At 40.7% G+C, this 16,460-nt stretch overlaps 1 protein-coding gene across 1 annotated transcript in view; it reads right to left on the bottom strand.

Moving 5' to 3' along the window:
• uggt1 (UDP-glucose glycoprotein glucosyltransferase 1) overlaps positions 1-13,915 on the bottom strand; it is a 36,473-nt gene extending 22,558 nt beyond the window's left edge. Inside the window, exons 1-12 of the mRNA XM_041953792.1 lie at positions 13,868-13,915; positions 11,283-11,421; positions 10,831-10,910; positions 10,368-10,498; positions 10,149-10,261; positions 9,882-10,056; positions 8,264-8,360; positions 8,075-8,153; positions 7,767-7,867; positions 3,037-3,136; positions 2,861-2,921; positions 694-785 (exon numbers count right to left, since the gene is read on the bottom strand). Coding sequence (XP_041809726.1) covers positions 694-785; positions 2,861-2,921; positions 3,037-3,136; positions 7,767-7,867; positions 8,075-8,153; positions 8,264-8,360; positions 9,882-10,056; positions 10,149-10,261; positions 10,368-10,498; positions 10,831-10,910; positions 11,283-11,421; positions 13,868-13,898 — 1,199 coding nt within the window. The 5' untranslated portion in view covers positions 13,899-13,915. The remainder of the gene's footprint in view (positions 1-693; positions 786-2,860; positions 2,922-3,036; positions 3,137-7,766; positions 7,868-8,074; positions 8,154-8,263; positions 8,361-9,881; positions 10,057-10,148; positions 10,262-10,367; positions 10,499-10,830; positions 10,911-11,282; positions 11,422-13,867) is intronic.
• Between the last annotated feature and the right edge of the window lie 2,545 nt (positions 13,916-16,460).

The following is a 16,460-nucleotide window of genomic DNA, read 5'->3' as shown; positions in this document are numbered from 1 at the left end:
CAGCAAAATAAGAAGAAAATAAGAAGATACAGGCAGAGGATAGAGTCTCTGCAGACAAATACAACACCACACAGCTCTATGGGTCATAAGTGATGACTGAGAGTAATTACTTTTGTGTGAGTATTGTTTTTTAGGAAAATCCTGCATAGTATGCCTTTAAAGCTGGACTGCAAGACTTTTACATATAAATGAACTTCAAGTTCACATCACGCTGATTAACTGCAGCATAAATCTCTCTGTATTTAGCAGTATACCAGAGTTTTTAAATCTGCATCTGTGGCCACCATCCCATGCTGGCACACCGGTATTCATGCATTTTGAGTCTGGTTTGCCGGAGCTGAAGGAGAGAGCAACCATAGTGTCGGCTAAAGCAGGAGCCAATGTCCTCATTAATAGTGTTTGTGTAATTACTTTCACTGCCAGAGGGGGTAGACAAAAGTTCAGCATAGCAGGTTTAATGTAAGGATTTAAGTCGAACGGGACATACTGCAGTTCATCAGGGTGACAATGTTACACAATTGAAATGTGACTGAATATAAATTCTTTTAAATGTTCAATATAACAAGTTGCAAAAGGTTGACAGAATGCAAATGAGCAGAAGTTGGAAACAGAACAAAAGATGCACGGTTACACGGCTGATTAACTGAATGACAATATGCTGCGCATCAAAATATGTGTGTTGTGTGCTGGTACCTGAAGATGTCTTGTGTGTCCAGATCTATATGCAGCCCGTTGATGAACAGGGCTGAGTCACCAGGCTGCAGGCCCAGAGTTCCTTTGAAAAACTGCGGAGACAGAGCAAAACGTCAGTGTGACTAAACATCCTGTTCACATCAAACCTTAAAACTCCCCATTTAACTCCAGCCGAGCAGATCGCCATGCTGTGCAGCAGGTAGCGTCAAAGCCGGCCATCGCGCAGTCAATTATAATGCAAAACTAGAGGCAACAGTCAACAGAAAGCCATAACAAGGCACGTCGTCAGCTCCAAACAAGCATTGACAGCTCTGTTTAAAATCAGTCTGTTTAGAGCAATCAAACCTCACACTAACACAAAACTAATTATTAGAGAAAGGGTGTGCTTGTGGCTGTGAGAAGTTGTCTGACTGCTTGTGTGTCTGCACAGGCAAAAGGAAAGCTCAAAGTCGTTCTGGCGCAGTCAAATCTCATTACAGAGAGACAAAGACGTCAGATTAATCATACTCCAGACAATGCAATTACAACAAGACATGATTAACACAAATATTGTTCATCCCACTTAAACAGTGTTTGTGTGTGAGAAAGAGAGAGAGATGTCTGTGTGCAAGTGCATGTGTCCAAACTACTTCAATCAATAATCATTTCTCGCTGCAGGACTCAGTGCGCCTGCCGAATGAATCACCGATTCAGTAATTAGGACGTTTGCCGCTCACCCCCACCACCCACCCAAACTCCTGTCTGCACACCAAGATAATGTGAGCACAGCTTGAGGAGGGGGGTGAGGAGGTGGGAGGGAGGGAGTAGGAATGAAAAAATATTTGACACGAAAATGGGATGATTACCTATTCCATTAGCAGAGCAAAGCCAAATACATTGTCAGAAACTGAATGCTTTTCAAGTCAGATGTTGTATACAATTTATCACATAATAAAAAGGTGAGAGGAGCAAAACAAAAACAGGAAGGCCAGTTCTCAATTTGAGATATTTCCCTGAAGACGACTAAGAAGCTGAGAGGTTGCGGTTGTGTGAAATAATGCTATCTGCTTTTCTTTATTTTTCTCCTTTATTGGATTAGTTTGGTAAACAGCTAAAGCTAAATTATCCGTGACCACCGGGCAACAGAGTCAGCAGGAAGGGAGAAGTACCACCATACTGGATTAAGACAAAACAGAGGGATAAAAGAGGATTAAGAGTCAGTAGCCAGGTTTCCATCCAAAGGCGGTGCAAATTTTAACAGAATTTCCAGAAAATCTGCAAAAGAAAATGTAATTTCTGGTCTTTTTCCTATGATAACTATCTAACATGGGAGAAAAAGAAGGAACAATTAACAAAACAAACACCACAATCATGTACTGAAGATGAATAAAGACAAAAATAAGAGTCAAATGTAAAAATGTACACCTTTCTGCATGTCTGCCAGCATTAAGCCAAACAGCATCTCTCCGCAAAGCCAAATGGGGCCAATATTGATGCTCTACTAGTCACAAGTCATTTGTGTCTCTATCAACAACTTCCATGTAAAAGGCCACAACTAACAGGTTACTGATCCTAAAAACAAGTATCATCTTTGTAGCAAAAGTCTGATTTTTATTTTGATTCCTCTGTGTCCATTGTTTTCCAAAAATGCATGAATGAGCCACACTGTTGCTCTGGATGACACGTTCCTTCATCACTGTGAACACGTCCCAAACACGCTGTCCTGCTGCTGTAAAACCTCAACAGAGCATCAAATGTGTAGTAATCCACAGCTGAAAATAGTTCCGGACAAATGCATTGTTTACTCTTTTTTGAGTGATGTCTGACAAAAACTACAGCTGTATTAGAACTTCAGTTTCATATTATTAATGTATTCTTTATAAACTAAACAATAGCTTTGTCAGCCATGATTAAAGATTTACGTCTTCAGCAGGAGAGCATGGGCTTGGGCTGCGAGCCACAGACAGAGTAGGAAAGTTGGAAAGTATTGAGAGAACGACGACAGGCTAACACATTGTTGGGTTTTGTCTTTTCATGGGATTTGTTGGCAATAAGAAAAACACGAAATACAGCCAAGCTCATCGCATAATGATAGTCTGTTGGGTGTTTTCATTGTGTTAAAAAAATGACAGCAGGAGAACTAAAGGGGACGATGGATGAAAAAGTGAGATGACTAACAATAACGCACCTTTTGGTTCTCGCCGATCTCTTTGCGGACGTCGGAGTTGACCACTGTTTTTGTGATGGACCTGTGAGCGGAAAAGGCCACACCTGAATTGTAAAACTGCAGACTTGTCAATATCTTAGCAAACCAACACATCTCACTGTAGCTGCTGTTTGTGTGTCTGTGAGTTTCTTCTTTACCTGGCTTTGGTCGGGAAGTTCTGACTGAGGTCTTTCATGACATTAAGGGCCTCGGCAGCGGGAGCGGCGAGAATGCGAGCTGCTGTCTGGAAACTCAGATCTATAAAAGAAAGAAGGTGGGTGGATGGATAGGTAGGCAAAGAGGGCAAAAAAGAGATGATGGGACAAAAGCAGAGAGGAGTTTTGGAAACACACAAGTTTCAACAAAATAAAAGCACCTCAAGATTTGGCTTCAGTAACAATCTTGTGGTCTGGACTCTTGACTTTTAAGCTACTAGGACACAAAGAGTGATGATAAATGGAAGTCTTTCTGACCAAGTTTGCTCCAACACAAGGACGTGTGCTTTCACCCCTTTAATTTATCCTCTGCAGAAACATGTGTCAGAGCAGGGGTGAAAATTAGCCGACACATGGCCTGTTACCTGTTTACAGTCAGCTAACCAACAGTTTGCAAGGCTGGGGTAGTGAAGCATGCACAAAAGAAAAGCCTGGTGTCTGGTTGGGAGGAGAAACACACCTGCTTTTAAACATTACGAAAGAGCTGGAAATCAGCAGGTTTTGGGATATGCACAAATGTTGCAACAGTTATCTTTTCAGGGTGGTTGAATGCATTAAAGCGGGAGGCTGTGTTTGTTAATTGGAGTATGCACAGCTGCATGTAAACGGGAATATTATATTATAATATTATATATTTAGGAATACTGTTTTTTTCAGGGTTGTAAACATGTCAAATGGTGTAAGGAGTCTTCAACTAAACATATCTAACAGATTTTAGAAGACATGGCCACAGACATGAAGGCCATCCTGTCCAGTCAGACAGTGGAATGTGTGCAATCCCACAAATATCTTTGGACAATTATTGACTAAAAACTGAACTTTTATGCAAACCGTGAAGCCGTGTGCAAAAAGGGACACCAGCATTAGATTAGTTTGAAGCTGCCGTGTTTCCACAGACAAAAATCACGATGAACTTCTTCTATCGTGCTTTTATTGAATCGATTTTACCTTTTTCTTTGGTGTCATAGTTTGGAAATGTAGCTTCAAAGAACAGAAACTCTCTGCATCAGATTGTTAAAAGGTCTATTTGGCTTACTGGTGAGTCACAACGTAACCCAGCGTCTCTGTACACCAGACAGTTACAGCGGAAAACCAGCTCAATTTTAAATGACGACTCCCACCCCAGAATTTCAGCTTCTTCCTTCTGGACAGACGCTCGCAGTCCCAAGATGTAAGAACAAAGCAGCATAAAAATAGTTCTGTTCAAGCAGCCATCACTCTCCAAAGATGCCACAGAAGCAATGTGTTTGGAGGCTTGAGTACCTTTATCATGTCTGTCTATCGCCTGTGTTGTTTGTAAAATGTGTGTCAAGATATCTACCTTCTCTACTGCAAACCAAATCTACCCACCGGCACAAATGAAGCAAGCTGACCTCAAGCACTGTGAGCAATAGTCAGAGTCTGTACTCTTTGTGAACAGACTCAAAGAGGGAACGCTTGAAGGCTCAAGTTTCTGAAGCGTAAAGTTGGAAAGAAATAAAGAACAGGAGGAGCTTGAACAGCTGAATGCTATTGCAGTGCTGTATGTACTTACAGTGACAATGCTAACATTGGGGGCTCAAGATCAGATCTTTGTTGTTGTTGTTGTTGTTGTTGTTTAATGTACAGTCAATTAACAAAATAATACTATCAAACATACAGTACAACAGTATAATTTAGGTAAAATGCACATTCAAGAGCCCAAAGAGACATTAAATGCTTTTTTTTATGTCCTATATCACATTTAAAGAATAAAAACATTTGATCAAAATCATCAATAACATGATGTAATATTTACGACCATGTCAGATATACAATATTATTCTTCTCTCTCTAATCATGAAGAATAGATTTGCTACATGAAGTTCTAACCATCTGTGGAAGCTCTACCATAACTGTTTATGGCATTTGGACATAAAGACTGAATCCAGCACGCCACAAAATTCTTCATGGCTGCTGAATATTGTGGGTCATAGTACCAGCTGATCGGGACATTACTGCCAACAACTGGATTTGTGTTGCGCAGTAAACTGTGGTCAATTGCGGGATACACCTAGCTGTAAAAAACGCTTTGAAGCTGTATGGACAACAGAAGTATAGACACACCTGTTTGCCGTGTTGGCCATTTTTGTTTAGGACATTAGCATGCTAACATTTGCTACCCAGGAATGTCATTAGTTTTGCAAGTATTAGTCAGAGACCAAAGCAACTATTACAACTCATTCTGAGCGGGACATGAAGGTTTGAACCAAATTTCATGGCGATCCATCTAACTGTTGTTGAGAAATTTCACTCTGGACCAAAGTGGTGGATCTACAAACCGACTGACATTGCCATCCCTAGAGCCATTTTGCTAGCATGGCTTAAAAAAGTCATCAGTTAAGCTAATTAACGCAATAATTAGCGAGTAATTCCATGTTAACATGCTTGTCTTCACATCTAAGGCATTAATTAAAACAATCTCAAAACATCAAAAGGATTTAAGGCAGGATTAAGAATGAATATATCGTCGTGTACATGTGAAGACATTCTTCAGAAGTGTAAAGAAGACACTGTATGCAGCTTTTGATTGCAAAGGAGAGGAAGAGTGTGGTGAGGATTATTTCAGTGCAGTGAGCATCTCTGTAATGGTGTTGTAGCCGGTGTGATTATTAGCCCCTGGAGGTCGTCTTCTCTTTGTAAACAGGCTGAGCTAATGAGCCCCAGCGGGGTAGAAGATAAAGACAGACGCCCACATGACAGTCTGACAGTCGAGCTCTACCGACTCTCTCATCCCCTCACATCCTTTATTCAGCACAATCAAAGCAGCCTCACGCTTTCATCCTGACCACACCCAATCAGAGCAAGAAGACTCTCAATGCATGTAAATGAAAAAACATATATAAACCCGATCAGTGACAAAATATGTATGAGATGAACTGAAAAATGGAAACAATTTACACGCACACAAATGTGCATCTGTGAAAGTGTGCTCAAATACGTAATCCCATAGATGATGTAACCCTAATCAATAATGCTTTTATGTTGCAGCAGACGATGCTCTCATATCTTACAAGACATTATGGCTCACATGTATCAAGAGGACACTGATCGACCGCAGGCATTGATTACAGAACAAGGCAGATAAATTTTCCCCCGCAAGTTTGATTCACTGATGGGATGATCTCATCGTTAAAGCAACCAAAGCCAATATTAATCCTAGTTTGGGTTAGGTTTATTAATGATCAATGCATAAGTAGAATAAATCAAACTAATGAAGCAACAGCATTGACAGGACATCCACAACCGGGATGCAAATTCTCTCTGGGAGTAGTTAACTTTCAATGTTTTGAAAATATTTTTCGCACAAAGGAAAATCAAAGCTGAACATGTGCAGTTAAGTTAAGTTGCAATGGAGTTTATCACTCATACTTTTAATTAGCAACTTCACTACAAGTTAACATCTTATCATACTTTTTTCCTTGAGTAGCTTTTTACTGACAAAGCCTCATTCGGTCTGGCTGACTGGCAGGTATTCGGTTGCTATAATATTAGCCTATGTAAGCTAATGTTAGCTAACATTAAGTAGCTATCGCTGTGTAGCAAACAATGCTGGGTCAGTTTGCGAACTTGGTTACTTTCTTGATTACTTTCTTTACTTGTAAACCTGTTACAGTATGTTTTTGCATTTGCCATCATCTTGTAATCGGCCCTGGTGGCCACAGTGGCCGCTGTGCAAAAGATCAATTGTCTCGCTTTAAAGGAACACTGTGTCAGATTTATGCGGAACTATGATCAGAACATGGCAGAGATTTAATATGATATTCATAAAAACAGGAATGAAAACATATTCCTGTGTTATCGCCTGAAAATAAAAATTGTTGCGTTTTCTGTTTTATTGCCCCACCGTGTTTCTACAGTAGCCCAGAAAGGAAACACCAAACACTCAAGAACAGATGGACCTCTTTGGGGCAAGAAACAATTAATTATATTTTTTATGGGGATGAAGATCGGCAATTTCTAGTAATAGAAATAAGATAATTATCTTTTGTCAACTGTAGCTATGAAACTAATGGACAAAGAACAAACCCTAAGGGTGTATTTACGGGATCATAAAATCGATTCCCTCACAATTTAAGTGACAGGAACGACGCCTGCAGGTGTTAACAGTACACTGAGGAAATGTTTGGTGCATGCTCAGAGGGCCTCACTGTTTCTTTTCATTAGCCAACAACCACAAAACGAGATGTTGTTTGGTTCGGTCAGTTTTACATACTTGCTTCACTCTGCTGTCAATAGTCGCTATGGTAAACGCAAGAGCTATAGCTTGTGATTGGTTCATTCACGCCACGTGAAAATGTTTCTGCCAGACACACCAAGTCACACCTTTGTGTGCGCCTGTCCCCACAATGTTACTGCATTTGTTCACAACACAGCCGTACCAGCATTTTCCCTGAAATGTTACCAGGTCTCGAGGTGATAAATTGGCGGTACAGATTTCCCTGAATATTGATCCCTGCTCCCATTCACATGTGACTCCATGCAGGAAACGTTCCTGAACATTTCAGGGATGGACTGCATGTGCGAAAGGGGCTTTACAGGGACTGTTTGTACCATATGTACATATCCAATCATGTTACAGCAGGAAGGGAAAGAACCGGAGAGAAAATCTGCTGACGGAGGAAAGAGGAGAATATGATTGGGAGGAGACCCACCTTGCATTTCCCAGACTTTGAGAGGTGCCATTTCATTGGTGCTCTCTACCATATGTTTCCTCAACTCCTTCAACTGTTCTTTCAGCTCTGGGTAGAGGGTCCTGGTGAGAGGACGACAGACAAAACAGACAGACAGTAAGTGCATCTGCTAGAATGAGTTGTCAGATTTGTTTATTTTCAGGTGAGTTTATCAGAGATAAAGGGAGGAAAAGAAGAAGAAAAAGGCTTGGTTGGAGCGAGCGAGGTGCAGTTCCTGGAGCTAATCCAAGCTTTGAATTTTCATCATGGGCTGACACAAAGTCACTCACTTCAGTTTGCCAAAAAGGAATCCCTGGACCTCGTCCACTGGATCATTCTCTCCGATCACTGTAGCATTCACCTCCGCCCCTGGAACCACAATCAATTAGCTCATTATTCACGTTAGGTCCTCCTGGGATTACACCATCGTGGGCATGTGAACATCGATACTGTGTGGTCTTGTGTGTGCGTGTGTGTACCTTGGACTTGTGTGTCGTCCTTTGCTTTGTACTCCTGGCTTTTGATGGCCAGCTCCACTCCATAGCCAGACAGATAGACTTTCTTCCCACTTGGTTTCTGGACAGAAAAGAGGAAGCATTGTAAAAAGATGACTGTTTATCAGATTCCTTGACAGCAATTAAGATGTCTAACTCAATTTATTGTTTCTGCACTGATGTCGTATTTAACAAGGCTTCCAATCCATATAAAGATAAGTAAGCAGAAAGAAATGTATGGCCAAGTGGCATCTGTTGTTGCAGCTCTATCAACTTCTTTGCATTCATCTTCATCTCTGCAGTAAAAAAAAAAAAGAAAAAAAAAATCCCACTTGTATTACAAACGCACATGCTTTCTAACAACTTTGACAGCTTTCAAGTACAGGCAACCAGCTGTGGCTTTCTGAGTGCTGGAGACACTAACTGTACCTTGATTGGCCCTGAAGCTTCTGAAGTTAAAAGGGAGAGCGTTAAGTGTTACAACCTCTCTAGTGCCCAGGACCTCATGCCTAACCGACAGATGGTGAGAATAATTTTGCATAATTACAGGGGAAAAAAAACGTATCAACTGTATTTGCATGTGACGGAAAAAGCAATCCAACCTCAGCTTGATATGATAAATTGGAGAAGCACTTTTCATTCCAGGTGAAATGAGGAGCCCGATTGAACTGCAGAGTTTCTTAAGATATGGATAAGTGAAAACACAAGTGCTTTTAAAAACTGCTTCATGTTCTTAAGATACATACAGTGCATTCACTTGTGGACGCTGTGCAGTACTGCTACACACTGTGACAGCTGTTGTAGATAAAGAGGAGAGCACCCATTCACTTTCTCTGACTTGACTCCTTGACTTTGGGATTTGACCTGGCAGCCTCTGTGGTCACAAGGAGAGCACTTAAAAGTAGCTCAAAGTCACATTCAAACCCATAAAAACTTGAATATAATTTGTCTAAGTAATCTATATGCAGCGGGTGCTTCCCAGGCCTCATTTGGGCAGTGTGTTAAAATCAATATGCACCTTTTAGTTGTGATGGTAAGACAATGTGCAAATGAAAAAATAGATAAAACATAGTCGAAGTGAGGATAAATGCAATCTGCATAGCACGGTCACATCTTCACTTCACTTCTCAAGACAAAAATCTACCCAGAAAGTTGAACTGTCAACTAACTCAGCCCCTTCCTGCTAGCGTAAGAAAGCCCAGCAGCAACTACAAGTACTAGTAGTAGTTAGCAAGTCCTCCCTCACATGAATTGATCTGGAAATGAATGTTGTCTGTTTGTGGCACTGCTCCCGTAGACCTGAGACACAACTGAGCCTAGTCACCCTGCATAACTAATTTGCAAATTGAGATCCAATCACTATATGGGAACAATGGAGCCTGACACCCCATTTTTACTTGGTATTATTATGGCATCTGTATGCAGATATGTTATCCGGATAACAGACGATCCGATGTCGCCTTTGCATTTGGTATTTCTAATACGTCATTGTTGTCTTACTGAAATCGGATCTCTGTCCTCCAAAGTAAGGGCATGTTGGATTTAATGTACATATAATTCACCACTGAAATTCATGTTATTATAAGTGTATGAGAAAACCTACAGCAACATAATGGCGGAGCACATAAGTTGCGAGGCCTTCGCTGACTTTGGATGATATGACTTGGTGAAGCCTCTGGAAATCTGGTTTCCCAAACTCAGCGTACAGAATGACAACAGGAGCATCTGGACTGGATCCAGAGTATTTGTGATCACCTTTAAAAAGGTATGGCTTTGGTCTGAAAGAGAGACAGTAAAGTTTATTATTAGATTAGTCATTATTTCACTTGTTTATCAACCTCATGTCTGAACTGCATGCGTCTGTATTTACCTCTCAGGTGCTGTTTTTAGCAGTGCTGCTAATCTTTCTGCATCACATGCCTTTTCTCCATGGACGCTGAAAAATGCTGAGCAGCCAGAGGGAGGAGGCTCATTGGATGCTATCTAAAAACAAAACAAAACAAAAGAACAGCAGGATTGTTTACATCATGACACTCCTCACATGCATGCACAAGGCTTCAAACACAGAATTGAATAATCCTCCTGATACCTGCTGGAAGGAGTGTACTGTTGCAGAGTAGGCTCTCAGGGAGAGGGCAAACTTCAGCATGTTCACCTGGACGGAGCTGAGCAAGGCACTGGCTTTCTTCACAATCAGGTCATAGTAGGCCTGATCTGTGTCTGCATGAAGACAACAAACACAAACAGAAGTGATGCGTCTTCTTTGACATGTTTTCTCTTGCTCTACTCAACTGTTTTCACATTGCTTCTTTAACTATGTCACAGGAAGTTGTGGTCTAGCTGTTTTCACACAGGGGGAGACACAAATGAACAAACTACTTACAGCTTGCAGCTCTATTCTATCATGTTATTGCTTGCATAAGTGTTTGGCCAAAACACTGACACTGCAATTGCTGCCAAGAGGCCTGCATACACATCATAAATTCAGCTGATAGCTGCACAGAGACTAAAAGTGAAAGCAAGTCTAGAGTCTAGAAGCTGCTTTACTTTACCATCATGCTCTCCTTCTATGTTCTGATTGGCCTCCACAAAGTCCCAGAACTTCTCCTGGCTCTCCTCTGCCAGGAACTCACTGAGGAAGAAGAGGATGAAGGTGGCTGTTTCATAAGCTGTGCATGTATATATGCTGTCTGTGCATACTGTCTGTAAATTTTTAAAAGCTACGTTAGGATGAATAATGACTTTCTAGAGAAAGGTTTTTATGTTGCATGCCAAAGTCAGAGCACAGGGGTAGCTACAGCACATAGTGCAGCATCAAGCCTTTAAGTATTCAGCATCTTGCTCAAGGACACATCAGTGAGACAGAAGTTTAAACTCACTTAGAGGACAGTCTCAGTAATGACCTACAAGCCCTCAGGACATTGATTTATCTACTATCTGCTTCCGAAATTTAATGTCAGATGCAATGCAGCCAAATGGCTGCTATAGTTGAGCAGTGTCGTACCTGGCCTCCAGCAGCAGAGGAGTATCTGCCCATTTGGTTGTCAGGGTGGTGGTGACAGCCTTGGAGTCTGCACCCCCAGACACTGCAGAGAGCAGCGACAGCAGCAGGAAACAGAGAAGCCACATCCTCAAGCCTACACCTGAGAGAAGAGTGGAGGTAAATGAGTCTCATAGGATTGACAGGATAGTCAGAGCGAGAATCAAGTGTCACTGAGCCAGAGAGGAGAGAGCAACGTACAGGTGTAACTGCACCAAGACCACACTGAGGGTACATACGGATCCAGTCAATCAGTCCACATGCAGATGTGAACATTTATGTGTTGTTGTGTAAACTCAAATTCCTGACCACATGTGCACATCAATTATTAAAGTTTGATGTGTGAGGATAACTGGGCTGGGCAATAATTTGATATTATTATTTGTCAAATTTAGCAGACTCATGATAATAAAAATAAGAAACTTTAAACAGCATTTTTCAAAACAAAGCTACAAAGTGTGTTACATCATCAAACCACAAATGCAATGAGGCAAATATCAGACAATTAAAATAATAAAACAATAAAGCAGTTCAGAAAAGGAGGGCTTTGGGAAGTGATTTTAAAAGATGTCACTGATTCTGCAGTCTCAGATTGTCAGGCAGGAAGTTCCAGAGCTAAGGGGCTCTGACTGCTTAAACCCGATCATCCAGCAGAGCCCTGCCTAAGGATGTGAGGCTGTGCTCTGGCTCAACACAACTGGAAGATAAACCAAGAAATGCTTTAAAGATAATCAGTAAAATCTTAAAATCGGTTCTAAAACCTACTCGTAACCACCAGGGAAAAGAGGCTCAAACACGGCTCATATGATCCTTCCCAAAAAAAATTGTGACTCATATTGCTATGGTAATATCTCTCAAAATAATTGCAATTAGATTTTTATTTGGCATATCATCAAGCCATAGTCTACATGGGTTTGTTTGATTTGGAGTATGGAATCATACACTACATAACAGTGGGGCCCGTTTCACTGTTTCAAACATTAGTAAAATTTTTTATCCTGTGATTTTGCAAACATTCACCATATTGTGATATATATATATCGATGTAAGATAATAGCCACAGTAACACTGTGATACTGACATCACCCATACATGTTGCCAGATACACTAGGACACAATTGGCTTGCCTTTACCAAAAAACTTGAACATTTTGAAACCTGCCTGCTGCCCCTCTGAAAGCAACGTGTACATTTTTTGTTCAGCATAGTCATAGATTCCAACTGTTACAATGACATATGAGTGGGAGGCAACATCTGATCATAAATGATAAAAGGCGTTTCTTCTGACATCCTTTATAATGTAAGGTAAAATCCATCTCAGCTTGATCTAGACTAGGCTGGATCACCAACTGGGCAAAGCAAGCAACTGCACCAGGGCACCAAGAGCCCAAGGTTCACTGTGTCATTTGGCATTTCAGAAATGGACAAATTGTAAATTTGTTAGGAATTTTACACCACTAAAGTACAATATCAACAAATGTGACTGCCAAAATCATTCCGTTATGCTGTAGCACTTAATTGATTTAATTTACATTGTCCTCACATTGCCAATAGTCCTAAATTAAGTTTTGCTTCACCAAATCATTGCAAACTATCTAATGTAATGTACAACACTCTGGGTACAACTAATGATAATTTTCATAATCAACTTCCATCAGTCTGCTAATTAGTTTCTCAGTTAATCACTTGGTGCCTATAAAACACCAGCTAAAACAACAAAAAAAATTTTCTATTGCTCTACATCACAGCATTAAATGTCTTGTTTTATCAGTCTAGCAGTCCAAAACCCAAAGTTAGTCAGTTTACATAATGTTTAGACAATGAAGGGTGCATACACAGAAGGCAGGAGGTGGAGGGTCAATAGGGGCCCAACGGCAATTTTTTTGCACCATAATAGGTTAATCCAGCCATGGATCCAGACCAAGTCTGGATTCATCTGGATACAAGTGGTGCGAGACAGGGCACAGAGACCGGGGTGATGAAAAAGACAGGGAACTCATTTACGACATCATATTCTAACTGACAGTTCCGTGTATCCCAAAACAGACTATGCCGCTTTGGGCGCTTTTGCAGCAGTTTTCAGGTAGTAAACAAAAAGCTACATGTTCGTTGTCCAATAGGAGAGTTCAGCGTGTCTCCTCCATCCAATGAACGTACAGTTGGGGCATCCGGGATGTTTCACTAACAGTCCCCTGAGCTGTAAGGTAAGAATAAGGTTCTTACAGTTAGCAAACTGCTAATTGTAAGAACCTTAGTATATATTTAGATTTGAGTGGTCTGAATATCTTCAGTGGTAGTTATGCTGACAACCAGAGCCCGTCAGCAGTTGCTGAAGTGACGGCGAGCTAACGCTACCTGAAAATCAACGTTAGCCAAAAACACGCAGGAGCTAGCTAACTCTTCCTACAGCAAAGGAAAACAGCCCGATTTTACGTGTTGCGGTTTACTCCAGTCACCTAATGTCACAGTCTATAATAAAACATTAATTACCAGCCATGGATACAATCGTTTATACTTTCATCACATAAAAAATGAATGATACATTCTTACCGAAGCCGGCTCCGTAGCTTCCTGCATTCATGTTCCGCTGGGAGTAGGTGGGTCCTGTCAGGCAGATTAGGTAACCATAATTGTGCCTGTTCAAAATTAGTGAAATCCTCCGAGCATTAAACTATTTAACACACTGAACACTGAAACGTGACTTGAACACAAAATAGCCTATTTCACTGTGAAATAATTAAAAACTGAGTGTGGAAAAACTGAATCTAATCTGGCAATTAACTTCACTGCCTAACCCCTGCCTCCCAAACTAAAAAAGATAATTAAACCTATTTTTTTTACTCAATTTAAAAATTCATTTTTATTATTATTTTTTTCTCAAGACAGTAATGATCCTAGCAACATTTGGAGAGAAGGAACAGGTTTGTTGCAAATATTTTTCTTGTGTTTTGCTGATCATGTAATGACACATTATTATTAGGTGCTTGGACAGTGCAATAAAGTCAGTAAAACAAATGCAAAACATAAAACTATATTCCTGCTCAAAAATGAGAGCTTTACTGCATTAGAACATTTAGATGATACCATTATTCATACCACTCACCAGTAAAGAACAGAGCTCATTACTGGATTGTTATATATCTACTATAAAATGCATGCTGAGCAGTGGTCAGTGGTTATTTGTGTCAATTAAATGAAAAGCTCACCTTAAACATAAATTGCATTGTGCTATTTCAGTGATTTTGGACAGTAAAATCAATATTTGCTAACCTACACAACTGTCTCCAGCTACAAATCAGAGCAGCTGTCACTTTTATCTTCACTTTATTAGTGATAGGCTCCATGGGTTACTAGAAAAGTGGTCCTATTATTTATTGTGTATAGTGCATGATTACTAAAGTCACGTCTCTGCCATTGTTTAAGCAAGAGACTTATATTTTTGTATGCAGGAATGTATTTACATGTGCATAAATACATTTGTATGCTTGAATCTATGCGTCTACATAGGTGCCTCTATGCAGTATGTATATACAGCATATGGCTATGTACATGCAGACACACATACATATATGCGTGTGTGGTTGTATTTTTTCCTTTCCTTTTTGTTTAATAGAGAATTTGCTTATTCCATTTTTTTGTATTTCATGATATAATAAAACCAATACAATACAAATCATAAAACTCTCATATTGAAGCTAAGCTGTAGAAAACTCTAGATGTAATTATATGAATTTTAGGAGTGATTTGCCAGGAGGAAGATGTGAGATGGTGGGCTCTATCTGTATAGCTGTGCATGTGAATAAGTTTAGGGCTCCCACACTAATTTTACACCAGACACTGCAAGGGTGATCCAGAGTTGATTTGAGAGAACAGCGCATATTAATTTGAAAGACAGCTCATGGAAATGAGGTTTGCTGTATGCATGGTGTGATAGCCCTGGGAAATAAATCCTGTATTTAGAATAAGCCAAAGCTGTCCATTTGGGTAACAGTAAGCCCCATTTGTTATGTGGTAATGGAAAAGTAGAGAAGCTGAGATCGCTCTCATTTTGAAAAAGGCACCTGGGAATCCTGGGGTCCATCTTGTAAACCTTTACCTTGAGTTTGTGTGATATACTGTGCAGGCAACAGTATATCCTTTGGATTGATTGTCCTTTTGGGGCAGGTTGGTTAAAGGTGCCAGGCTCCCTGTGCACCTGTTGTGTGGTCTTGATAAAAGAAGAAGATGAAAGGCACAGAGACACTGTCCCAGGGTGTGGAGACATGGGTCTTGCTTTTTCATTTACTCGCTCTGCAGCCTAAATTAAATTGGACAGCTGATCCTCCAGAGGGAGCAGTTCCAGGGTTTGATTTAACATTATATAAAAAGCAGCGACATTAATTATCCTGCTGGATTTGACCTTCACTTTGAAGTGCACGCGCACATGACACCTCACACATGTAGAGGCGTGCACACACCCACACAATATCTCACACAAAAATGAGCTGTGTCCCTATGAGGACCGGCCGAAGCGCCCTCGCTAAACAGTCCTTGCAAGGATAGCTAAACCTAACATCGCTCATGCACACACACACACACACACACACACACACACACTACCCACAGGGCCTGTTCATCTGTCAAGAAGGTGACATCTTCAGATGAATTATGGGAGATGGTTGTCATCTTCTCCGGGGTCACATGCGAAATGGCGAACCCAGGCTGCGGGCTCCCTCTCCTCACACTATCACACGTCAGCCATTTTAGAGGTTGAAAGCCTCAATGGGGGACCAAAACGACCTCAATTAAACCTCCATTAATATTAATACATTTTGTCGTTTCACGTGAGTTGCCACTAATTAAATGTGTCCCTGACTGTATAATGGGGGTCAGACGGGGTCTCCTACATGAAGCTAATTCACCACGTTACAGCCGCCAAACACAGGTCTGGTCTGGGCTCAAGTCTTAAATACAGATAGAGACGAGGGCAGTCTTGGTTATACCTTGGGGTTTGTGACTGTTAAATGCATAAATAAACACATTTATTCAGCAAAAGGAGAACTTTTTAATTAAGATCAGTAACTTTTTTGTGCAGCGCAACATTTAGGATTTTCACTTTTATGCTGCCTTGTGTGTGCATGCGTCCCTTCACGAGTATAAAGGG

Source organism: Chelmon rostratus, chromosome 15, assembly GCF_017976325.1.
Source record: "Chelmon rostratus isolate fCheRos1 chromosome 15, fCheRos1.pri, whole genome shotgun sequence".
NCBI lineage: Eukaryota > Metazoa > Chordata > Actinopteri > Chaetodontiformes > Chaetodontidae > Chelmon > Chelmon rostratus.
The sequence above is the reverse complement of the archived record's forward strand: the minus strand, read 5'-3'. Positions and strand labels throughout refer to the sequence as shown.